Source organism: Erpetoichthys calabaricus, chromosome 3, assembly GCF_900747795.2.
Source record: "Erpetoichthys calabaricus chromosome 3, fErpCal1.3, whole genome shotgun sequence".
Classification (NCBI taxonomy): Eukaryota; Metazoa; Chordata; class Cladistia; order Polypteriformes; family Polypteridae; genus Erpetoichthys; species Erpetoichthys calabaricus.
Window position 1 is genome coordinate 77,543,413 of NC_041396.2, and position 25,968 is coordinate 77,569,380.

At 43.2% G+C, this 25,968-nt stretch overlaps 2 protein-coding genes across 7 annotated transcripts in view; one reads left to right on the plus strand and one right to left on the minus strand.

Annotated features, from left to right (window-relative positions):
• The window catches only part of dtnbb (dystrobrevin, beta b), a 244,321-nt gene that overhangs the window by 37,419 nt on the left and 180,934 nt on the right, over positions 1 to 25,968 (plus strand). The window lies entirely within an intron of this gene.
• LOC114649292 (jerky protein homolog-like) lies at positions 2,030 to 3,604 on the minus strand. The gene has a single exon (XM_028798795.1). The coding sequence runs from the start codon at positions 3,602 to 3,604 to the stop codon at positions 2,030 to 2,032; it is 1,575 nt and encodes a 524-aa protein (XP_028654628.1).

The following is a 25,968-nucleotide window of genomic DNA, read 5'->3' on the forward strand; positions in this document are numbered from 1 at the left end:
ACGAACCACACGCCGTGGCGCAATTTTAGGGTCTTCGCCTCTAGCACTGACGTCCGAGGTTCGATTCCCGTATTGGAGTGAAGTGAGTGGGTGGTTACCTACCAGGTAACGCTTATGGTTGGCCAGCAAGTCAGGTAACATCAGCCACGGTGCCTTCAGTTGTGAGAAGCAGATCATAGAATGGATGAAAATAGTTTACTGTCAAATAATGCAAAGAGTACGCGACACCTGTTTCCCCCTTATTCTTGGCTCATCAGGCGTACACACTCATTGCACTCGCTTACGGTAATCGAACGTCGGACGTCAGCGCTAGAGGGGCTTCGCAGCGGTGAAGTATAGCTTTTAAATTTTAATTAAGAAGAAAAGACAACCTTTTTAAATTAAGTCTTAAAAAGAGGTGTAAAGATATTGACAATAAGCTACGCAAACCCACCAAGACATGCAATCGTTTAAATCAAGGCGCAAGTCGAAAAACACCATCCCATAATATTAGTTAACGATTAACAGATTTGTATATGTATTGTAAGCATACAATACAACTGATAATATGTTGCGCTTATTTATCTGGTGTACTGACATTTTTGCGCGTTTAATGGCTGAAATCTAACGTGGTTTGTGCCCTTCAGAATGAAAAGAGTTTGCATTTACCTTTTTAATAAACGGCGAGCTTTTAAGCCTGAGAAATCACCCCGTAAATGCACACGTTTAATTGCACATGTGTTAATATGTATGCTTACACAGTATTAAAAGACACTCAACAAGTACACAGTATTAAAAGACAGTCAACAATTAACGTCATTTACCTTTGTTCCTGCCTCCTCCATTAGAGTATATGGACAATAAACAGGTTCCAGTTATGACCATTACACGTAGAATTTCGAAATGAAACCTGCCTAACTTTTGTAAGTAAGCTGTAAGGAATGAGCCTGCCAAATTTCAGCCTTCTACCTACATGGGAAGTTGGAGAATTAGTGATGAGTGAGTCAGTCAAACAGGTTCCAGTTAGGACCATTACGCGTAGAATTTCGAAATAAAACCTGCCTAACTTTTGTAAGTAAGCTGTAAGGAATGAGCCTGCCAAATTTCAGACTTCTACCTACACGGTAAGTTGGAGAATTAGTGATGAGTCAGTCAGTCAGTCAGTCAGTCAGTCAGTCAGTCAGTCAGTCAGTGAGTCAGTGAGGGCTTTGCCTTTTATTAGTATAGATATATATAGATATATGGATAGATAGAGATATATATATATATAGATAGAGATATAGATAGATACAGATATATGTGTATGTATGTAGATATGTATATATGTGTATATATATGTAGATATGTAAATATGTATACAGTATGTATATATATGTATCTGTATGTGTATATATATATATATATATGTGTGTGTGTATGTATGTATGTGATGTGTATATATATGTTTATATATGTATATATATTTGGATGTGTATATGTATATATATATGTATATATGTAGATATGTGTATATGTAGATATGTATATATAAGTATATATGTTTATGTATATATATGTTTACATAACCTCTTTAACACACTACTTCTCCGCTGCGAAGCGCGGGTATTTTGGTAGTATATATATATATATATATGACAGCAACACTCATAACAATGACAACACAATTACATTGACAATCATGTTACGTTATTTTTAAAATGTTTCCTTTACTTTTTCATAACCTCTTTAACACACTACTTCTCCGCTGCGAAGCGCGGGTATTTTGCTATATGTATATACAGTAGAGTCCCGCTAATCCGAACCCTGCTAATCTGAAAATCTGCCTAATCCGAACAGGACTAGGGAAAAAAAAGTAAAGAAAACAAGTTTTTTCAAGTTATGTCGTATGTTTAATGTACATTTAAGAAACTTGTAATTTTTCAATTTCGCTGTCTAACTAAAAATCCAAAATACAGCCTTACTTAAAATTGAAACAAGTTCGAATTTACTCACATATGTAGAATCCATGTTCTGTACAGCATTTACAGAAAACGTAAAAGCAAACCATTATCTAAGAGATAAAGTCAGTGATCTCCTTCTGACGCAATGAACTAAAACGGCTTGAAGAAGCAATGTTTCGCCAACGCCGCATAAACATAACATCTGTTGGGGTTGCATCGGCGTGTTGCTCAACGTAGCGCATAGCGAGATCAAGGGCACTGGCTGCGGCAGTGTGTGGAACAACATCAGTTGCCGCGTCCCCTTCCTCCTCACTGTCGTCTGCGTCGAGATCAGCTGACGTTCCCTGCACAGCTGCCACAATGTCCTCATCTGTGTATTCTTCATGGCCACAGTCGTCAACGGCCGTCCACTCTTCCACGCACTCTTCTTCTGCATTTTCACAACCTGGCATTCTTTTCACCAATTGAAGAAGTTCGCAATTTTCTTTTGTCGGGGGGAAAACTGTTTGGACAAACTCTAGCTCAGGCCAGAGATTTTTCCAAGACTTCTGTAAGGATTCCTTGCATGTGTTTTCACAAGCTTCAGCAACCCAGTAAATAACATCTTTGATGTTCATTTTCATGAGTTTATCCAAAATTGTTAGCTCTTCATTATCTTCAAGTAGGCTACGAAGAAGCATTTTTCTATAATTCTGTTTCAAAGCCTGCAAAACCCCTTGGTCCATTGACTGCAAAATTGATGTGACATTTGGTGGGAGAAAAATAGCCTTGATATCATCACAAACAAGTTGCATTTCTTCTGGATGTGACGGAGCATTGTCTATAAGTAACAAAGCACGAGGAGGCAATCCATTTTCTTTGTTAAACGCCTTTACTTTTGGCACAAATTGCTTGTCAAACCATTCTTTGAACAAGGCACGATCCATCAAAGCTTTCTTTTGATTTCTGTAAAAAACAGGGAGAGAGTTCATGTTCATGTTCTTAAAACAGCGGGGTTTTGCCGATTTGCCGATAACCATCAGTGGAAGCTTATTTGTGGCAGAAGCATTGCTGCAGGCCAACACAGTTAGGCGCTGTTTATCCATTTTAAACCCTGGTGCAGATCGTTCCTCTTGTGATGCAAGACTTTTGGTAGGCAATGCTTTAAAGTTAAGTCCTGTCTCATCTGCGTTGTAAACTTGCTGGGGCGAGTAGGAAGAAATGATACATTTGAACTCCTCAAGGTATTCAACAGCTGCTTCGTTGTCCGCTGACAATTTCTCCCCAGTTATTGTAAGCTGCCTGATTCCGTGTCTTTTCTTCCATCGGTCTAAGAAACCACAACTAGCCGTAAATGATACGTCACTGTCCATGAGCTTGTTCAATTGAAGCGCCTTTTCTTGAATTAGAGGGCCAGTGATAGGGATTCCTTTCTGTCTTTCTTGTGTAAACCATAAGAAAAGTGCTTCGTCCAATTTTTCGTAAGAAGACACTGTCGTCTTGCTACGTTTTTCAATCGTTTTTTCACTTGTGGTAGTGCAAAACTGCTCAATTTTACCTCTGTTCTTTTTCCAATAGGAAATTGTTGCTTTCCCGACACCAAATTCCTTCGATAACTGAGTGGCACTTTCACCTTTGTGAAGTCTTTTCAACACTTCCAGTTTTTCTTTTAATGTACACGACTTATGTTTACGTTTGCTTGCCATGATGATTAACAGCAGGAACAAGCACAGAATGTAAAGAAACCACACTACACACCACTCACAAGGACTCACAAAACACAGGGCAAGTGCGTGCACACGAACAATAACATTGCACAAAACACATCACTCAGCAGTAGCAGTTGGCACACTGACTCAGTGACTCATAGTTTGGGAATGGAAATCAAGAGGAATGCGTAGTTCTAGGCGGGGGGTCTAGGTCACTGCCCTTCCGCTACTACTCACTTACCGCCCGTCATATCGATTTTACCTCCGATCACAGTCACACTACAGTGCAGTTTAAATTGCAGTGTACTAGAATACGTAATTTCTTACCTTTAATTCTTGACACATCAGACGCTTAATACGCCTCGTAAAGTCAATATATGGCATTATATGACAAAACTCCGCCTAATCCGAATTTTCGCTAATCCGAACAGGGTTCGGTCCCAATTAGTTCGGATTAGCGGGACTCTACTGTATATGTATATGTGGATGTGTATATGTATGTATATATATGTATATGTAGATATGTGTATATGTAGATATGTATATATATGTATATATGTATATGTATATATATGTTTACATAACCTCTTTAACACACCACTTCTCCGCTGCGAAGCGCGGGTATTTTGCTAGTCTATACTAATAAAAGGCAAAGCCCTCACTGACTCACTCATCACTAATTCTCCAACTTCCCATGTAGGTAGAAGGCTGAAATTTGGCCGGCTCATTCCTTACAGCTTACTTACAAAAGTTAAGCAGGTTTCATTTCGAAATTCTATGCGTAACAGTCATAACGGTCAACAATGTCCGCCATGTTAAACTTTCTTATTTATGGCCCCATCTTCACGAAATTTGGTAGGCGGCTTCCCTGCGCTAACCGAAACCGATGTACGTACTTATTTCGGTGGTATGACGCCACTGTCGGCCGCCATATTGAACTTTCCAACGGTCTTTTGTTACTTATGGGCCCATCTTCAAGAAATTTGGTACGCGGGTTCCCAACGCTAACTGAATCCTACTTATGTATATATATATACGTCAATACCCTGCAGCTCGGTCGCCGTGTGAGGCGGCGTTGGGTCCCCCATCCCCACACCTCCCACGTAGTTGGCTGCCTGCCTATATAAGGCTGTCAGTCGCTCCGGTCTCTTCATTCCCTTCCTTGCTTCGCCACGGTATTCACGTCTCCCTGCTGATAACTGCAGCCTTTTTATTTAATCCACGGCTTAACCACTGTTTTATTGTTCGTTTATTATGATTATAGTTATTGTGTAGGTATTTTAGACTTAGTTTACATTGTTCAGGTACCCATTTCCTTTATCGTTCCAGCCGTACACCCATTAACATGTCTATCGAGGTGATCACCATCGATCAAAGGGCTTTCACTTACTGAGTGGCGACTGCCTTTTCCATTCTCTGTGTTATATATTGCACGGCCATATCAGGCTCACTCTTGCACTCTTCCGGAGGAATATTGTGTCTTATGTATTGAATGACTGGGACAAGTTCAAGGTGTGGACTGATGACGGTACAGGAGATAATTATACTACACAGGAGCATTAAAAGAGTGAAATGCTTAAGCCCTTCACCTATGGTTCTGCATGTGAGTTGATGGCTGCTGCTGAATTGTTCGGTTGTCGCTTTCAAGTGTACCAAAATGGCCAAATATTTTACACCTTTGGACAACCGCCAATGCCTCTTAAACATCTTAGATTCACAGGTGACGATTTGAGTAGTGGACACTTTGATGTTTATAAATGTTTAAACTCTCAGAAGCTGGATGTGAAGTTATCAATGAAACTGGTTGTATGCTTACAACGCTTGACAGATGTCGAATGTCACTTTAACACAACAAGTCCTGCAAATACTAACGTAATTGAAACAAACCATGAAACTCAAACCGACTATGACAGCAGCAATCCAAGCTGTGAGAAAACAGTAAAAAGGAGGCGTTTTAGATGTCGTGGTACATTTTTTGATGCAGCTAAACGGAAACAACTTTGTGAAACTGCCGCCAAATACTCACAGAAAAATCCACAAGTTAATAGTCACGCTGTCGCTAAATACTCGCAGGCAAATCCACAAGTTCATAGAGACGCTGTCGCTAAATAGTCGCAGGCAAATCCACAAGTTAATAGAGACGTTGCCGCTAAATACTCGCAGGCAAATCCACAAGTTCATAGACACGCTTCCGCTAAATATTCGCAGGCAAATCCACAAGTTAATAGAACTTCTGTTTCTAGGTACGATCCCAATAATGAAAAGCGGCTCATACGAAAACAACAGGGTTGGCTCAAAAAGGCCGACTGTGGATTTGCGTATGACCCAAACATACATTATGAATCTGACAAAACAGTACACTTTGGATCCATGGATGTTGACTGTGAGTTAAGTCTCAGGGACAGACCCTACAAAAGGTTGGCATTGATTTGAGGCAAGATTGCATTTCACATGGCCAACTATACGTTGCATGCTCAAGAGTAAGCTCAGCGCACAGCTTGGTCATATTACAACCAGAGGGCCAAACTGACAACGTGGTATACAAAGAGATCCTTAACAAATAATTATTGGTATATTTTCCCTCGGTTTAAAAAGGTTTACTTTTCTTCTTAATAAAAATTTTAAAGCAGTACTTCGCTGCTGCGAGGTGCGAGTATTTTGCTATTATGAAATATGAGACAAGAATGTTTGCTTTTACCATGAAACAAATTTGATATGATCAATAATTATGATCATGGGTATATTTAATAATGACAAAAAGGAATATAATTAAGAAGTGAAGTAATGAGCTAGATATCACTTTAGAAGAAGATGCAATTTAGCAGGTGAAACAGTTTTGTTACTCAAGTTTCCTCATATCAGGTAATGCAGAGTGTAAAGACAAGAGACCAAGATCTCAATACAAAGATGGATTCAATAAAATGAGTACTTTTCCTGCATTTCAACATTCTAGTTGCCATCATCATCAAGTTCTTCCACGTGAACCCTGAATACAGTGAGGACTGATTGAGGTCATTTATGTTAGGTAGAATGCCTAGAGGGGGCTGGGTGGTCTCGTGACCTTGGAACCCCTGCAGATTTTTTTTTTCTCAAGCCATCTGGAGGTTTTTTTTGTTTTTTCTGTCCTCCCTGGCCATCGAACCTTACATTTATTATATGTTAATTAGTGTTGCCTAATTTTGTTTTCTTATATATTTTGTCTTTTTTCTCTTTCTTCATCCTGTAAAGCACTTTGAGCTACATCATTTGTATGAAAATGTGCTATATAAATAAATGTTGCTGTTTTTCTTGTAGTGACTAATAAACTCTTAAAACATTAGTCACTCTTTAAAAACAGAAAAGATAATCACAATGACAATTCAAGTCAGTAGACTGTATTTTTCTGCAACCAACTCTGTTTAAAAAACATTGAACAGCTATAGCAAACTTAGATAAAATGTATGAGTATCATAGGTGGGTGAAAGATCTATACTGTAGAATAGTGCAATATTTACCATTGAAATATGTTATTTGTACTCTGAGGATTTTTTTATTTGTTAATATTTTCAGCATTTGTAGACATTGGGATCTCTGCAGCAGTGTTGACATTTGAGGAGCTGTGAGAATGTAGAACCTACATATGTATTTACTTGATGTTTGGCTTTCAAAATACATTGCTTTGCATTACCGTAGATGGCTTCCACAAACATTGGAACTGCTGCAGAGATCCCTATAGCACAGTGTTTGTCAACATTTAAGTGAAGTGATTGGGATTATTTTTCATAGTGTTAACAGCAAAGATAGAGCCTTATGTAAAACATGGCATTTGTAAGAATAATCATATTAAAATTAAGTACCCTGGGATTATAAAATCAGTATAAAATCAGTTACAGAAATAAGACAACATAATGCTATTTCTCAAATACCAACAAAAAGGAGCAATTTTATGCTCAATTTGACTGAAGTTGACTGCACATGAACACAGTGCTCGTAATGACTTGTACGATTCCAAAAGTGTAACTTAGAGGGTTTGATAGTCGTACCAGGTGTAATAGATTTCTCATATTTTTAATATTCTAAAAATGTAAATATGAGAGGAGCTGAACTATGAGTAGTTGCTAAACTATACTGGACAACTTTTATTACACAACTATTTTTAAAGTGTTTTTTTTAACTTGTAGACATCTATTATGTTAATAAAATAACTGAATATAAATGTATTTTTCTTATATACAATAAGCTTTCAGAATAATGCTGAATTTCCAGCAATTGCTATATCACATATAGTGTGATGATAATGTATACACTTAAGCTTTAGTGGAAATTGTATAGTAAGTTCATTCACCTGCTTAAATAAATAAGTACCATTTCTTTGGCTGTTCTATGATTAAATAGAGAAGGGATAGTGAACATGCTTTAGCACTTACCAGCAATGGAAGTACACCTATATCAGTTTATGTAAATATATTTAATAAATTATACAGCTTTTAAGTAAAAATATTTTGAATTATGGTATGAGGTACACCCTGTGTTGTAACTGTACTGTATTATGGTAAGGTTTCAAATCAGTTTTCTTTGGGCTGTAATCTTGTTTTCTCAAGATTTTGCTTTGTCAAAGAAAGTATTTTTCAAAATTTATAAATTTTACTAACAGGGTATACATTGTCATAGCATTCCATAGCATCTGCTATGAGCATCAATTAAATACTGATGTACTCATAATAGAACAATATGAAATTGTGGGGTGTGACATCTGGTCTGTTTATGACCCAGTAGTAACAGAGGCGACCCACATGGCACATTTCCCACCCTGTTGTAGCCAAGTTGTGAGCAAGGATCATAGCCTTGGCTCATCAGCACATTCTTCAGCATCATCCATCTTTTCCAATAAATAAGTAATACAAAGAACAATGAGGAGTATGATGCAACTGTTAAAGCTTACTGATTGGCATTTTGGAGAGGAGATATGGTCTTAGGGCTCGTTTATACTTCACGCTCAGAACGCGTACACGCCTGCATCATGGTTGCCACGCGTTCTCAGCGTTCATTTGATGTGTCCTCTGAGCAGGTCCTCAGAAATTAACACGACGCGTGTGCGAGTTGCAGTACCAGCAAAAAGTCGAGGGGCGCAGTGTGCTAAAAGTTGAAATGTGACATCAGAGTCTCTATTTACTATCTACATGTGACAGAAAGCTGCTTTGCGGATCCTATAAGATTGGTGTGCACGCTTCGATGTTTGATAAATGGGTCGATGTGGTGAAGCAAAATGCTGACATACTGTACAGATGTATTCGTGGTGCTTTTATATTCAAGTGATTCCCGATCGTAATGACACAATACATTTTAAAAGTTTCACATATCGTCTTCTGTGCCGTCATTTTTTCTAGGGCTTCCTCTGGTCCTGACAGCAGCGGATAGCCAGCAATAGATCGCCACACTGAGCACATTAAATGTATAATATTCCAACTCTCTGCACATTTAGAATCCTTAGATTTATACTTGATATCACTCTCATGATGAAAAGCATTAAAGTATGTATAGATAGATAGATAGATAGATAGATAGATAGATAGATAGATAGATAGATAGATAGATAGATAGATAGATAGATAGATAGATAGATAGATAGATACTTTATTAATCCCAAGGGGAAATTCACATACTCCAGCAGCAGCATACTGATTACATTTTACAGATAAATCGTTAATTTCGTTTAAATAATAAATACTGTTATCTATACTGTTAAATAATTACACACATGGGGGTGACACAGTGGCGGAGCGTTAGCACTGCTGTTTTGCAGGGAGTCACGTTGCTGATATTCCCTGCCTGGAGTTTACATGTTTCCTGCTGGGTTTCCTCAGTGTGCTCCAGTTTCCTTCCAAAGATATGCAGATTTGGGGATTTGGTGCAGCTAAAACGACGCTAGTGTATGTGTGTGCTTGTATTCACCTTGCGATGAGCTGAGGCCTCGTCCAGGGATTGTTTCTCACTCGTGCCCAATGCTTGCTGGAATGGACACATACCAGGATTTAATCAATAAACATCCTTTTCAGAGATATTGCGGTAAGGTGTCATCGGAATTTAATGGGTGTTCTAAGCAATTCACAACACAGAGAAGCCGAACATGTCCTCACTGTGATAATATCTCGCACTGCCACCTGGCGGATTCCTCCAGATTTACGTAAAGTATGCGCGCAAGTATAAACACTACAACGCTTGTGTAGCAGGAGTGTCCGCTGCAGCATGCGTTGCGTCGTGTGAAGTATAAACACGGCCTTAAGAGCCTAAAGAAATTTTTTTTTTGCAATCATGTAAAACGTAAAATGAAACAATTTATACAATCAGTGCTTGACTAAAAGATGTCACATATCACATACAGTATTTCCTGCATTCAAAAATGCTAACTGGGGCTACACAGGATAAATATAAACATACACAGAAAGGAAGACACAGAAAGATTATTAGAATTATTTTGCTCCATGATGGAGTGAAAGATGGAAATCCCACTGAATTCATGTTCTTTGAACTGAACGAGCAGATTGCTTCAAGACCTTTTATTGCAAAACTAGCTGTGTTACCTGGCTTTCCCCAGGAAATTTCATAAGAGAATGGGCCACAGCTATAGTGCCTTAGTTTAATCGGGTGTATCAGATGTACTGTGTATCTAAGTGTAATTCCTAGATAAAACACTGGTAGGTTTTTTTTTCACCAAGAGCTAATATTATTGGCGACAATTATGGTGTAACGCATCTGGAACTTCAGACCCGGAGGTTACAGATTCAGATCCAGCTACTAACATGTTGTGACCATGAGCAAGTCACTTAACTTGCCTGTGCTCCAACTGGACAAATAAAAGTAATGTAACAAATTGTTGCAACTCACCTTGAATAAAAGCATCAGTCAAATATTAAATAAAAATGATATTATTAGGTCACTGGATCTGCTTACTCTGCTATACACAATTGTCCACAAGTAAACCTTTCCTGCATAAGACCAATTCCTGCTTTTCCTAGGGACAGGGATTTTGTTGACTGCAAAACAAAACTTATAGGAAAGTGTATTCTTTTGAATGAATCAGGTAATCAGTAAAAATAATGTAAATTTTATGTATATTAGTATCATTACTAGATATTTATGATTTTTTTTTTGTTTACATCGTTCACTCAAGTACCGTATTTACTCGTGTACCACACACCCTCGTGTAAGACGTGCACCCTAATTTTTACAAAGAAAATCACGAAAAAATTTTTCCCCGTGTACGACTCGCGTTGTGATTGTATAGGAAAAGTTTAGGGCACGTTTTCCACGAAATGCCCTTCTGTTTTTGTTGCATGACGAAACAGCGAGCGAATAAGCAAGAGAGACAGAGAGCGCATATGAGCGAGCAAGTGAGCGAGAGAGAGAGTGCGCATGAGCAAGCGAGAGAGAGAGCGCACACGAGCGAGAGAGAGAAAGAGGGAGAGAGAGAGCGTTTACAAACGAGCAAGAGAGAGAGAGATAAAGTGCAAGTGAACAAGCGAGAGAGAGAGAGAGTGCGCGCGAGTGAGCGAATGAGAGAGAGAGAGAGAGCGCGAGCGAGAGAGCCCAAGCAGAAGAAGTCAACATTACAGAAAAAAATGTCCTCGTGTATGACGCGCACCTGATTTTCTAATGCTAATTCCATCCATCCATCCATCCTCTTCCGCTTATCTGAGGTCGGGTCGCGGGGGCAGCAGCTTGAGCAGAGATGCCCAGACTTCCCTCTCCCCGGCCACTTCTTCTAGCTCTTCCGGGAGAATCCCAAGGCGTTCCCAGGCCAGCCGGGAGACATAGGCCCTCCAGCATGTCCTGGGTCTTCCCCGGGGCCTCTTCCCGGTTGGACGTGCCCAGAACACCTCACCAGGGAGGTGTCCAGGAGGCATCCTGATCAGATGCCCGAGCCACCTCATCTGACTCCTCTTGATGCGGAGGAGCAGCGGATCTACTCTGAGCCCCTCCAAGATGATTGAGCTTCTCACCCTATCTTTAAGGGAGAGCCCAGACACCCTGCGGAGAAAACTCATTTCAGCCGCTTGTATTCGCGATCTTGTTCTTCCGGTCACTACCCAAAGCTCATGACCATAGGTGAGGGTAGGAACATAGATCGACTGGTAAATTGAGAGCTTTGCCTTATGGCTCAGCTCCTTTTTCACCACGACAGACCGATGTAAAGCCCGCATCACTGCGGATGCCGCACCGATCCGCCTGTCGATCTCACGCTCCATTCTTCCCTCACTCGTGAACAAGACCCCAAGATACTTGAACTCCTCCACTTGAGGCAGGATCTCGCTCCCAACCCTGAGAGGGCACTCCACCCTTTTCCGGCTGAGGACCATGGTCTCGGATTTGGAGGTGCTGATTCCCATCCCAGCCGCTTCACACTCAGCTGCGAACCGATCCAGAGAGAGCTGAAGATCACGGCCTGATGAAGCAAACAGGACAACATCATCTGCAAAAAGCAGTGACCCAATCCTGAGTCCACCAAGCCGGACCCCTTCAACACCCTGGCTGCGCCTAGAAATTCTGTCCACAAAAGTTATGAACAGAATCGGTGACAAAGGGCAGCCCTGGCGGAGTCCAACTCTCACTGGAAACGGGTTCGACTTACTGCCGGCAATGCGGACCAAGCTCTGACACCGATCGTACAGGGACCGAACAGCTCTAATCAGGGGGTCCGGTACCCCATACTCTCGGAGCACCCCCTACAGGATTCCCAGAGGGACACAGTCGAACGCCTTTTCCAAGTCCACAAAACACTAGACTGGTTGGGCGAACTCCCATGCATCCTCCAGGACCCTGCTAAGGGTGTAGAGCTGGTCCACTGTTCCGCGACCAGGACGAAAACCACACTGTTCCTCCTGAATCCGAGGTTCGACTATCCGACGGACCCTCCTCTTCAGAACCCCCGAATAGACTTTTCCAGGGAGGCTGAGGAGTGTGATCCCTCTGTAGTTGGAACACACCCTCCGGTCCCCCTTCTTAAAGAGGGGGACCACCACCCTAGTCTGCCAATCCAGAGGCACTGTCCCTGATGTCCATGCGATGTTGCAGAGACGTGTCAACCAAAACAGCCCTACAACATCCAGAGCCTTGAGGAACTCCGGGCGTATCTCATCCACCCCCGGGGCCCTGCCACCAAGGAGTTTTTTGACCACCTCGGTGATCTCAGTCCCAGAGATGAGGGAGCCCACCTCCGAGTCCCCAGGCTCTGCTTCCTCATTGGAAGGCATGTTAGTGGGATTGATGAGATCTTCGAAGTACTTCCCCCACCGACCCACAACGTCCCGAGTCGAGGTCAGCAGCGCACCATCCCCACCATACACAGTGTTGACACTGCACTGCTTCCCCCTCCTGAGACGCCGGACGGTGGACCAGAATCTCCTCGAAGCCGTCCGAAAGTCGTTCTCCATGGCCTCCCCAAACTCCTCCCATGCCCGAGTTTTTGCCTCAGCAACCACCGAAGCCGCATTCCGCTTGGCCTGCCGGTACCTATCAGCTGCCTCCAGAGTCCCACAGGACAAAAGGGACCGGTAGGACTCCTTCTTCAGCTTGACAGCATCCTTCACCGCTGGTGTCCACCAACGGGTTTGGGGATTGCCACCACGACAGGCACCGACTACCTTACGGCCACAGCTCCGGTCAGCTGCCTCAATGGCCCATTCGGACTCAATGTCCCCCACCTCCCTCAGGACATGGTCGAAGTTCTGCTGGAGGTGGGAGTTGAAGCTACTTCTGACAGGGGGCTCTGCCAGACGTTCCCAGCAGACCCTCACAACACGTTTGGGCCTACCAGGCCTGACCGGCATCCTCCCCCACCATCGGAGCCAACTCACCACCAGGTGGTGATCAGTTGACAGCTCCGCCCCATCTTCACCTGAGTGTCCAAGACATGTGGCCGCAAGTCCGATGACACGACCACAAAGTCGATCATCGAACTGAGGCCTAGAGTGTCCTGGTGCCAAGTGCACATATGAACACCCCTATGCTTGAACATGGTGTTCGTTATGGACAGTCCGTGACGAGCACAAAAGTCCAATAACAAAACACCACTCGGGTTCAGATTGGGGGGGCCATTCCTCCCAATCATGCCCTTCCAGGTCTCACTGTCATTGCCCACGTGAGCATTGAAGTCTCCCAGCAGTACAAGGGAGTCCCCAGAAGGTGTGCCCTCCAGCACCCCCTCCAGGGACTCCAAAAAGGGTGGGTACTCTGAACTGCTGTTCAGTGCATACGCACAAACAACAGTTAGGACCCGTCCCCCCACCCGAAGGCGGAGGGAGCCTACCCTCTCGTCCACCGGGGTAAACCCCAATGTATAGGCTCCAAGTCGGGGGGCAATAAGTATGCCCACACCCGCTCGGCGCCTCTCACCGGGGGCAACTCCAGAGTGGTAGAGAGTCCAGCCCCTCTCAAGGAGATTGGTTCCAGAGTCCAAGCTGTGCGTCGAGGTGAGCCCGACTATATCTAGCCGGAACCTCTCGACCTCGCGCACTAGCTCAGGCTCCTTCCCCTTCAGAGAGGTGACATTCCACGTCCCAAGAGCCAGTTTCTGTAGCCGAGGATCGGACCGCTAAGGTCCCCGCCTTCGGCCACTACCCAACTCACACTGCACCTGACCTCCTTGGCCCCTCCCATAGGTGGTGAGCCCATGGGAAGGTGGACCCACGTTGCTTCTTCGGGCTGTGCCCGGCCGAGCCCCATGGGTGCAAGCCCGGCCACCAGGCGCTCGCCATCGAGCCCCACCTCCAGGCCTGGCTCCAGAGGGGGGCCCCCGGTGACCCGCGTCCGGGCGAGGGAAAACGCTGTCCAAATTTTGTATTCATCATGGAGGTTTTGTTGAACCGCAATTTGTCTCATACCTCACCTAGGACCAGTTTGCCTTGGGTGGCCCTACCAGGGGCATAAAGCCGCAGACAACAGAGCTCCTAGGATCATTGGGACACGCAAACCCCTCCACCACGATAAGGTGGCGGTTCGAGGAGGGGCTAATGCTAATTTTCGGGGAAAAATGTGCGCGTGGTACACGGGTAAATACGGTGTATTTCTTTTTATGATTTTCATCAGTTGCAGATGCCAATGTATATGCAAAGCAGTGCTTGACATGTATACACTATACATATGTGCCAGTACCCTATGTGTTACACTGATGTATTAATGTGACTAGCATGACGCAGTTGCTTTGAGTGTTGCAACACAATTTCTGTGGCTTGCCCATTATAAATACAAGAGCCATGATCTGAGGCCGACACTGGGGTATTGTGCAATTTGAAATTGGGGGCTGTTAGTCCCACCTGTAGTTTTCAGTGCCATGACTGGGGGCAGAAGGTCAACAGAGCAGAGAGCAGAGCAGATAACCAAGGTGAAAACCATTAACTAAGATAGCAGTAGTCAACAGTATAAAAGAAAAAAAAAAAGATAACCATTGAGCTTTACAATTTCCTTGAGCATTACCATACTTTCTCTGTCCATTTCACAATGTGATCAAATCTGTTTTTTGCTACCCATGACACCACTCTATGTTCAGTTATATGTCCACCCTTTTGATTTTTGGTGCACATGGCCTGTCAATCACTTCTGCTGCAGCTTTCATTTGATTGGATCAGCTCAAAAGAAACTGATTTACTGTTACAATGGGGGAAAATGTTTATTAGTAGACTAATTTCTGTTTGTCAACAGCTTGGGATTGGTTAGTTGGCAAGGCAGAAAAGGAAGGCACGAAAGAAAAAGAAAAAAAGAATTTGAGGGGCATGTGAGGAGGGGGTGTGCTGGCATGGAGAGAGGGTGTGTGGGTTTTTTTTTTTGTTTCATGAGTTGAGGGTGAATGTAAAACAATGAGTTAAAAAAAAAAGATGACAGACGCAGGTTGAAGTGGCAGTTGGCACACTCTGCTAGAGTCAAGAAAGAAAAGAGCTTCTTAAACAGACCAGAAATATTCAGTTTTGGGCAGTGTGCTTTAAGGAGTTCAAAGTGCTGCAAGGAATAGTGCATCTTCATTTACTTGGTCTAGATGCAGCTTGTTGGCAACAATAAGGCCATAAGTAAAGGATTTTCTTTCTTTGTCATCATTTCATCTGAGTTCCAAAGCATGAAAATGATAGGTAGCTACCACAAACTTTAAAGACACCAGTCACTTTACTATTATAATATGATAAATGCATTTATATACTGCTCAAAACATTAAGGGAACACTTAATCATCACAGTCTAACAACAAGTCAGTTAAGTTTCAGTGAAATTAATCTGTCTAATTAGAAAGCATAAGCGATTGTGAATCAACTTCATCTGCTTAGGTGCAAATTAAAGTGGCAACAGGTACATTGTAGAGGCAAGCACAAGGCAACCCTGAAAAAGGGAATGGATTTGCAGGTGGTGACCACAGACGCTCTCTCCTTATCCTTCCTGACTGCATCCTCTCTAGTTTTGCATTTTGCTAGTGTCCTTAGCACTACTGCTAGCATGAGGTGGTACCTGCAACCAATTCAGGATGCACAGATAGTCCAGTTTGGATGGCACATACACATCCATACACGGCGTTGCAAGAAGGTCTCAAGAGCATGGAGGATATATATATATATATATATATATATATAGTCAGAAAATAAATTGAAATGTAGAGATGTCAGGTAATTGAAAGGAACTTCTCTGTGCATCTCTCTCCTAGGAGGTTTCGTTTTGCCGACGTGCTTGCAACATTTGGGTATTAGCAGCTAAGTGACTGTCTTTCTTCTGAGGTTTCGTTTTGCCGGTGTGCTCGCCTTGGTTGTGTATTAGTGGCGGGAGTAAAAGTAAAAGGGATACTGTTTTGCCAATGTTAGTGGCTAAGCAACTTTGTCTTTCTTCTGAGGTTTCGTTTTGCTGACATGCTGGCCCTGCTTGTGGTATTAGTGGCTAAGCGAGTTTTCTGTTTCCTCAGAGGTAGAGCTCTTACCCCGACTCCACCTCTCACTTCCGTGCAGGACAGACACACATACATCCATGCGTAGATGTCTATATATATATATATATATATATATACAGTAATCCCTCGCTATATCGCACTTCGCCTTTCGCGGCTTCACTCCATCGCGGATTTTATATGTAAGCATATTTAAATATATATCGTGGATTTTTTGCTGGTTCGCGGATTTCTGCGGACAATGGGTCTTTTAATTTCTGGTACATGCTTCCTCAGTTGGTTTGCCCAGTTGATTTCATACAAGGGACGCTATTGGTGGATGGCTGAGAAGCTACCCAACTTACTTTTCTCTCGCTCTCTTGCGCTGACTCTCTCTGATCCTGACATAGGGGGTGTGAGCAGGGGGGCTGTTTGCACACCTAGACTATACGGACGCTCGTCTAAAAATGCTGAAAGATTATCTTCACGTTGCTACCTTCTGTGTGCAGCTGCTTCATGAAGCGACATGCTGCACGGTGCGTCGCATACTTAAAAGCTCAAAGGGCACGTATTGATTTTTCTCTGTCTCTCTCTCTCTCTCTCTCTCTCCCTGCTCCTGACGGAGGGGGTGTGAGCTGCCGCCTTCAACAGCTTTGTGCCGCGGTGCTTCGCATACTTAAAAGCCAAACAGCCCTATTGATTTGTTTGCTTCACTCCTTTGAAGAGGAAGATATGTTTGCATTCTTTTAATTGTGAGACGGAACTGTCATTTCTGTCTTGTCATGGAGCACAGTTTAAACTTTTGAAAAAGAGACAAATGTTTGTTTGCAGTGTTTGAATAACGTTCCTGTCTCTCTACAACCTCCTGTGTTTCTGCGTAAATCTGTGACCCAAGCATGACAATATAAAAATAACCATATAAACATATGGTTTCTACTTCGCGGATTTTCTTATTTCGCGGGTGGCTCTGGAACGCAACCCCCGCGATGGAGGAGGGATTACTGTATATATATATATATATATATATATATATATATATATATATATATATATATATATATACACACAGTATATACATACATATACACACACACAAGGGGTACCCAAAAAAAATGAGAATTTTTCTCTGGAGGCGGGAGGGGTGTTAGTTCTGCCATTTGGCTCTAGGTGCATGTACTAGACTGCCTTCTGCATCCTTTGGCCAAGCGGAATCCTTGCTCAAGCGTGCTCAAGTGATTACGTGATGCAGTGAGGAGAAAAACCTGAATTATGGCGAACTGGTGAGTGGATTCTGCATCACGACAATGCTCCTGCCCACAGAGCATTGAGTGTGTGCCAGTTTCTCATGAAAAGCGAGATGACAATGGTTCACACCCAGAAGGTTAAGAAGCAAATGACGGAGGCACTGAAGGCAGTGCCGGATTAACCAATAGGCAAATGTAGCATATGCTACGGGCCCCGCAATTTTGGGGGCCCCCAAATGGTGGACCCAATATTTAATGAAAAAGTGTAGCATTGAAAAACTGGTCTTTAAAAATATTATCTTTACGTTTTTAAACTGTAAATTTCTTACACAACAAAACTTTAGGGGCCCAACACATAAAATTCACATAAATATTATAAGATTCTTATTATAATCGAGAGTAAAATAATTATTTAGTCCGGTTTGAACTGTTCAGAATCTAAACTTCAGATGATGCAGACCAAAAGGGCCCCCAAATTTGAAATGTGCTACGGGCCCCCAAAGCTCTTAATCCGGCCCTGACTGAAGGCTATCACTTTGTAAGAGTTTCAGAGCAGTTTTGAACAATGGAAAAATTAGTGGGACAAGTATATTGCGTCTCAGGGAGAGTATTTTAAGGGTGATTACATTATGGAAATGTTCTGAGAAATAAATGATTTTTTTAAAAATAAATTCTTTGTATTTTTGAGTCCCCCCTCATAGATAGATAGATAGATAGATAGATAGATAGATAGATAGATAGATTAGATAGATAGATAGATAGATAGATAGATGTTTGTATGTATATATATGTATGAAGGTTTGGGGCAGCCAACCATATATTGTTTCCAGGCTACAAAATTAAAGTAATATTGAACAGAGATGTTCGCAGGTTTGAGTCCAAAATAGCAGTGCCAGTATGGAGGTAAGGAAATGACGTCATCAAGGCCGGAACCGGAAATGACATTGTCGGGACCAGAAGTAACATCATCATTGGCGCCAGGACTAGAAGTGACGTCATCAGGACTGGAAGTGATGTCATCATTGTCACTGGAAAACGGAAGTGCCATCATGGGGACCAAAAAGTGACGTCATCAGTGGCACTGGAACCCTGCGGGATTTCTCGTGAATGGTCTGCAAGAGATTGAGACAGAGTGTCAGCGCACCCAGCTGCCCCCAAGTCTGGCGTGGAATTACTATCATTTAGGCCAGGGGTCTCCAACATGTCGATTGTGAGCTACCCCTTTCCAAGTAGCTCGACAAAGGGTTAATGAATCCTACATAAATTTGAAAACTTGATTAGTCAAATTAGGGGTGTGTGATCTTTCCAAAAAATCATATCAAGATCTTTTTAACACAAAATCACGATTCACAATCTGAATTGAAATCTGTCTTTTCAATGTGGCATACACTTAAGAGAATATCCGGACTCAAACTCATCAAGACCTAAGTAACACTTTATTTTAAATATCAAACAAAGTTGAATTCAATTGTTCTCTCGTTCTCGTAAGCTGAGTTAAGGAACACGCCCCGAAGCTGGCAAGTGAGTGAGAAAGGCCCCTCCCTTTGGCCTGCTGCATGTTTCTTGGACTCGCGCACATAAATCGTTACCGCAAGCGAACTATAATACATAGCGAAATTAGAGAAGTCGCAAAATCAACCAGAATGTTGAAGCAAATTTTAGAAAAAACCCAATCTAAATCCGTTAAGTAGTTCTCTCGTGAAAAGCGGACAGACATACAGACAGACATACATTGGATTTTATATATTATATACAGTGGAACCTCAGTTCACGAACGTCTCGGTACACGTACAAATCGGTTTACGACCAAAAAGTTCGCCAAACTTTTGCCTTGGTTCATGACCACACACTCGGTATACGAACAAGCCAGTTTCCCTTTTGGTTTGTACATGTTCAGTCTCTCCCTGTGCATTTCCTGTGCAGCGAGCAAGAGAGAGAGCGAGAGAGCGTGACACACACACACACACACACACACACACACACACACACAGACAACGTGAGAGAGAGACAGACGCACACACACAGGCAGCGAGAGCCACGCACACACACGGGCAGTGCCAGAGAGAGACAGACGCACACACAAAGGCAGCGTGAGAGAGAGCCGCGCATACACACAGGCAGCGCCAGAGAGAGACAGACGCACACACACAGACAGTGTGAGAGAGAGAGCCGCGCACACACACAGGCAGCGCGAGCGAGAGAGAGGGCTGGACTCATAAGGTAGAGAAGGCAGTTAAAGAATGCACTGGGCTTGATTTTGTTTTCACTTCTGTTTACAGCAATCAGTTCGTAGCGTACATTGCTGCAATGTTACTTTTCTTGGTGGTTTATTAAATTACGGATTTTTTCAAATGTTCATTTTTTTCCCTGTGCTTAAAACTCATTAAAAAAAAGTGTTTTTAGCCAGCGGTTGGTAGTGCTATAGTGCAAACTATTGCAGTGTTAGTTTTTTCTGTTGTTCAAGGTTTTCTCAGTGTTATTCAATGTTTTTACATTTAGTTTACTATTACGCTGTGCATTCTATGGTTTAATTAACTATATTTGTGCTTAAAAACTTAAAATATATATATATTTACATACAGTTTGTATGGTCTGGAATGGATTAATTGTATTTACATATAATCCTATGGGGGAAATTGCTTCGGTTCACAACCAAATCGGTTTACGACCTGAGTTTTGGAACGAATTATGGTCGTGAACCGAGGTTCCACTGTACTAGCCATCCCCCGTGGCTTCGCCCGCGTATTAGTGAAACAGGACAGTGAGGAGGGCCCGGCCCTCCTCTCTACTCCTGATGTCACTCTCTCCTGCCGTTCCCCCCGCCACCCCCCCTCGGCCTGCAGCCTCTGTCTTGGATTACCGCGAATATATCGCTCCTGCAAGCGAACTATGATTCTTAGCGCAATGAGAGAAGTCGTAAATCAACTGGAATGTTCAAGCAAATTATACAAAAAAAGATCTAAATCTGTTAAGTAGTTCTCTCGTTCGCTAACTAAGCGGAGTTAAAGTTACGCCCCGATGCAGACACGTGAGTGAGGAGGGCCATCTGACCCAAGCCCCTCCTCCCCCCCAGAGCAGCCCAATTAATCTCTCTCGGGTTCGCGCTAATACATTGGAACCACAAGTGAACTATGATAGCACAATGAGAAAATCAAAAAATCAACAGAATGTTAAAGCAAATTATAGAAAAAAACCCGATCTAAATCCGTTAAGTAGTTCTCTCATGAAAAGCGGAGAGACATACAAACGGGTCTAAAAAACTATAAGAAATTTCATGCTTGGACCATGAAATTTTTTAAAGGGGCCAAGGGTAACCTACATTCCAAATTTCAAGTCCCAAGTCATTGTGATTCGGGAGATTTCGTGATGAGTGAGTCAGTGGTATTTGGCTTTTATATATATGTCATGAAATCAAAGTTCAGAACAAGACTGACAGATGAACATTTAAATAACTCCATAAGAGTGAACCTAAGTGGCTACACTCGACCATACACCTCTCTTGTTGACTCCATGCAGTGCCAGTCATCTCACTAACTAAAAACACACCAAACATGCACACCAAACATGCAACTGGACATTTGAATACTCTTGTGAAGTGAAACAGTGACATGTAACAAAATGACAAATGAGTAAGTAATATCTGTGTATTTGTAATAGCATTGTTTTGTTTTGACAGCATTCATGTTTTAATTCAGTAGTGTGATATACACTAGAAAATGCATACAGACATACAAAATGCACTTGCAGGTGAACTAAAAAATTTTTGTGATGTTTTAATATACAAAATGTGAGTTGTGGACACCAACATTTTGTAAATGTTCAGACAAAACAAGCTTATTCAGTTTGTTTGGGTTGAAATAAGCAATGAGAATAAACGTTAGAAAACACGAGTAGCTCTCTGTCATTTTCATTTTGTAAAAGTAGCTCTCACGGGAAAAAAGGTTGGAGACCCATGATTTAGTCCCTTCAGCTGTCTCCCAATCGCACGTGTGTGACATGCCCCCCACTCAGCCCAGACCCATTGGGTCGGGTGGACCTGACTGAGAGTCAAGACTCAAGAGAGAGCATCAGCATTAGCATGGAAAGTACCCTTATGATGAACAAGTGAAAACTTATACAGTTGTAGGTCAAGAAAACCACCTATTGACCCATGGATTAGATTCTTTGTGTAGGGCCATCCACTGTAGGGATGCATGATCTGTCACGAGAGTAACTTCATGGCCCAAGATGTAGTACCTCAACTGTATAATCGCTCATTTAATTGCAAGAGCCTCTCGTTCCACTGCTGCATACCTGGTCTCACAATCCAACAGCTTCTGGCTCAAGTACATGATGGGGTGTTCAACACCATCAACACATTGGCTCAGCACGGAACCCAGGCCTGTGTCCGAAGCATCTGTCTAGTGTATAAAAGAAAGCGAAAAATTGGGCGCTTTTAATATAGGTGCTGCTGCTTCAGGTCACAAAATGCAGCGTCTGTCTTATCAGTCCAAACCACGTTGTTTGGAGCCCTCTTCTTTGTTAAATCAGTCAAGGGCACAGCTCTCTTGGAAATCTGAGGTACAAATCGGTGGTAATACCCTGCTAGTCTGAGAAATGCTTGAACTTGCTGCTTGATTCACAGATAGGGCCATTTCACTATGGCATCAATCTTTGAATACTGAGGTTTCACGGTACCCCCACCCACCAGGTAGCCTAAATATTTAGCTTCTTTGGATTGATGCGAAGTCCAGCTTTTCCCAGTGTCCGCAATACCGGACATTTAACCTGCTGTATGTGTTCCTTCCATGTGCTGGAATAAATGACCATGTCATCTAAGTAGGCAGCAGTATATGTGTTATGAGGGCGGTGCACTTTATCCACCAGACACTGGAAAGTTGCAGGAGCACTATGTAACCTGAATGTAGGACACCATACTGCCAGTGTTCGCTAGGGTTGCTGAACGCGGTCTTTACCTTCGCGGAGTCTATTAAAGGAACCTGCCAGTACCCCTTCATCATGTCAAGAGTGGTCAAAAATCTCACCTGTCCAAGCCTCTCAAGGAGATCGTCCACTCAAGGCATTAAAAGTATCAAATTGGCAGACTTGATTAAGTCGACGGAAGTCATTGTAAAACCTCCAACTCCCGTCCGGCTTAGTAACCAATACAATTGGACTGGACTAGGGACTATAACTTTCCTCTGTCACTCCTAGTTCCAGCATGATTTCAAGCTCCACCTTTGCCTCGGGAAGCCGATAAGGGCGTTCTCGAAGGTTGACCCCGGGTTCAGTCACTATGTCATGTGCAATCAGGGAGGTCCTTCCAGGTTTTTCACTCACTACCTCTGGGACGGACAAGATGGGTACTTCGAGCTCCCGTCTCTGTGTAGAAGTTAATTCAGTGTCGAAGTGAAGGTTATTATTCTGAGCAAAGAAGGAGCGGGGCTGAGAAAGTATCGAGATCCCTTTCCTTCCACGGCTTCAGCAAGTTTACATGATAAACCCGCTCACTCAGTCAACGATGGGGTTGTTTCACCAAATAATTGACGAGTCCTTTCCTCTCCTTAACTTCATACGGGCCTTGCCAATGGGCTAGTAATTTAAATTGGGAGGTAGGAACTAATACGATGACATGATGCCCCGGAAGGAATTCTCAGAGAGACGTCCCACTGTCATAATAATGAGCCTCAGTTGCTTGCGGCGCCTCCATCTGACTTTTTAATATCGGTCGAATTTTCCCAAATCTAACGCATAACTGCGCGATATATTCTAATACAGTATATTGGTAGAGGGAAGAGCCTCTCCTTTCCATCCTTCTTTTAAAATATCCAATATTCCACGAGGTTGTCATCCATATAACAATTCAAAAGGAGAGAACTCCATAGAGGCTTGTGGGACTTCCCTATAGCAGACTATGAGGTGGAGGAGCTGATCCCAGTTCCTCCCGTCCCTGCTGACCACCTTGCGGAGCATTTGTTTGAGAGTCTGATTAAATCTCTCTACTAGACCATCGGTGTAAGGATGATACACCACGGTCATTAAATGCTTTATTTTAAGTAACTTGGTCGTTTCCCTGAACGTCTCTGAGGTGAAAGGCATCCCTTGGTCTGTAAGGACTTCTTTAGGGATGCCGCCACGTTCAAAGACCCCTACAAGTTCCTGTGAGATAGCTTTAGATGTGACTGAGCGTAAGGGAACAGCCTCTGGATATCGAGTAGCATAATCCAAGGGGGCTAATATACAGTATATTTGTGTCCTCGAGCTGAGGGCTCTAAGGGTCCCACAATATCGACCCCAATTCGCTCAAAGGGAATGAGAGGAGCTCGGTTCTTCCTAAGAATTTGCTGTAATTGGCACTCCGGACAAGAGACACAAAAACTGAGAACTTCCTCATTAATTCCCGGCCAATAAAATCAGAGCTTAATTCGCTCTAAAGTCTTTTCGGTGCCCAAATGGCCTCCTAGGAGGTGGACGTCTGCCAATTCACAGACCTGCCACCAGTAGATTCGTGGGATTAACAACAACTTCCGCACCTCCCCACCATGCTCCACTACTCGATATAATAGGTCATTTTCAATCACAAAGTGAGGACCCTGTGGCATGGGCTGATGTGTGCATTGGCTATTGACGAGAACCACTGCATTTTTCACAAACTTTAGGGAGTCATCATTCCACTGCTCCCTTTTAAAAGAAGCCAGTGTCTCTCTAAACTGAAAGTGCATTTTGGAGAGAGGGTCTGGCCTGACCTCAAGGGGCAGAGAATCCTCCCGGCCTATGTTACTAACAGGAGCAGTTAGTAGTACACCGCATTTATTGTCAGACCAGTCCTGCCCTAGAATCACCGGAAAAGGTGGTTTGGGGACGACCGCCGTGGGGAATTTTCTTAGCGATCCTCCATAACTGATGAAACATAGGGCGGTTTTATAATTACAGGTTTCACCTTGTATGCATTTAATACTAGTCTTTATTTTTCTCCATTGTCGTGGTAGTACATATCAGCAATCAACAATAGAAATGTTGCTGCTGGAATCCAAGAGTGTTTTGACTCGGAAGCCATTTACCACGACTACTCCTGTATGAGTCATAGTTAGGGGGTTCGTAAGTTCACATAACCAATCCCCCTCTCTCCACGTGCATCCCTCCTCGCTGCTGGGTAAGCGGCGTGCCCACCAGCCCAGGGACTTCGGAACAGGCTCCGGATTGTACTGTATGAAAGAGACCTAGTTTGAGGCATGTAACCCCCACGGAGTACACTAGAGGACCGTTCTGCTCTCTCAGATTCTGAGGCTGGCTTTGATGTTTCAATGAGCTTTATTAGCTCCTCCATGGGGTGAAAGTCTCCCCAGACTGGCTGGGTAAAATTATTGGGAAGACCCTTTTTTAATATAAAGCAGGTTACCTGCTGCAGTATTTGAAATGTGGTTAATTCAAAAGGCTGTAGCCACTGTACCACCAGTTCCCAGAGGGCAAAAGCTTGCTCCTGGGTCGACCTCTCTGGATCGAGTTCCCAAGTTTTTAAATTTTCTACCTGCTGGTCTGGGGACAGTGCATATTTATCTGAGATCTTGACCCCAATGGGCAGCTCCTTTTGGTTTTCCCCCCAGGAACCAGCCCACATCTGTATGCCTCTTCCACACTCTCACTTTAGTTAAATACTGGCCCAGTTTTATGTTTTGGGTGGGGACCCGGCACTGGGTCACTCCAGATCACTGGACGAACCCCCCCACCCAGAAACTCGGCCCCAGTACTCTCCCAACTGGTTAGACTTTAGGTCCCATCCCGGTTTCTTCCGGGAATCATCAATCCTGCCAACTACACCACTGTCACAAAGTGAGTCACAGACATCATGAAGGTTTTGGGCAGCCACCCGTATATTGTTTTCAGGCTGCAAAATTGAAGTAATATTGAACAGAGATGTTCACAGGTTTGAGTCCAAAATAGCACTGCCAGTATGGAGGTAAGATGGAGGCTTTAAAGGCTGGTAAAGGAAGTGATATTGTTGGGGCTGGAAGTGGCGTCATCATTGGCACCAAGACCGGAAGTGGCATCGGCATTGGCGCCAGGACCAGAAGTGACATCATCGGTAGTGCCAGAACCCTGAGGGATTTCCCATGAATGGTCTGCAAGAGATTGAGAGAGACAGTCAGCACACCCCGCCACCCTCTGGTCTGGTGTGGACTTACTATCATTTAGGCCCTTCAGCTGTCTCCCAATCGCACGTGTGTGACAATATACTGTATATATACATATAAACATTTTTTTATT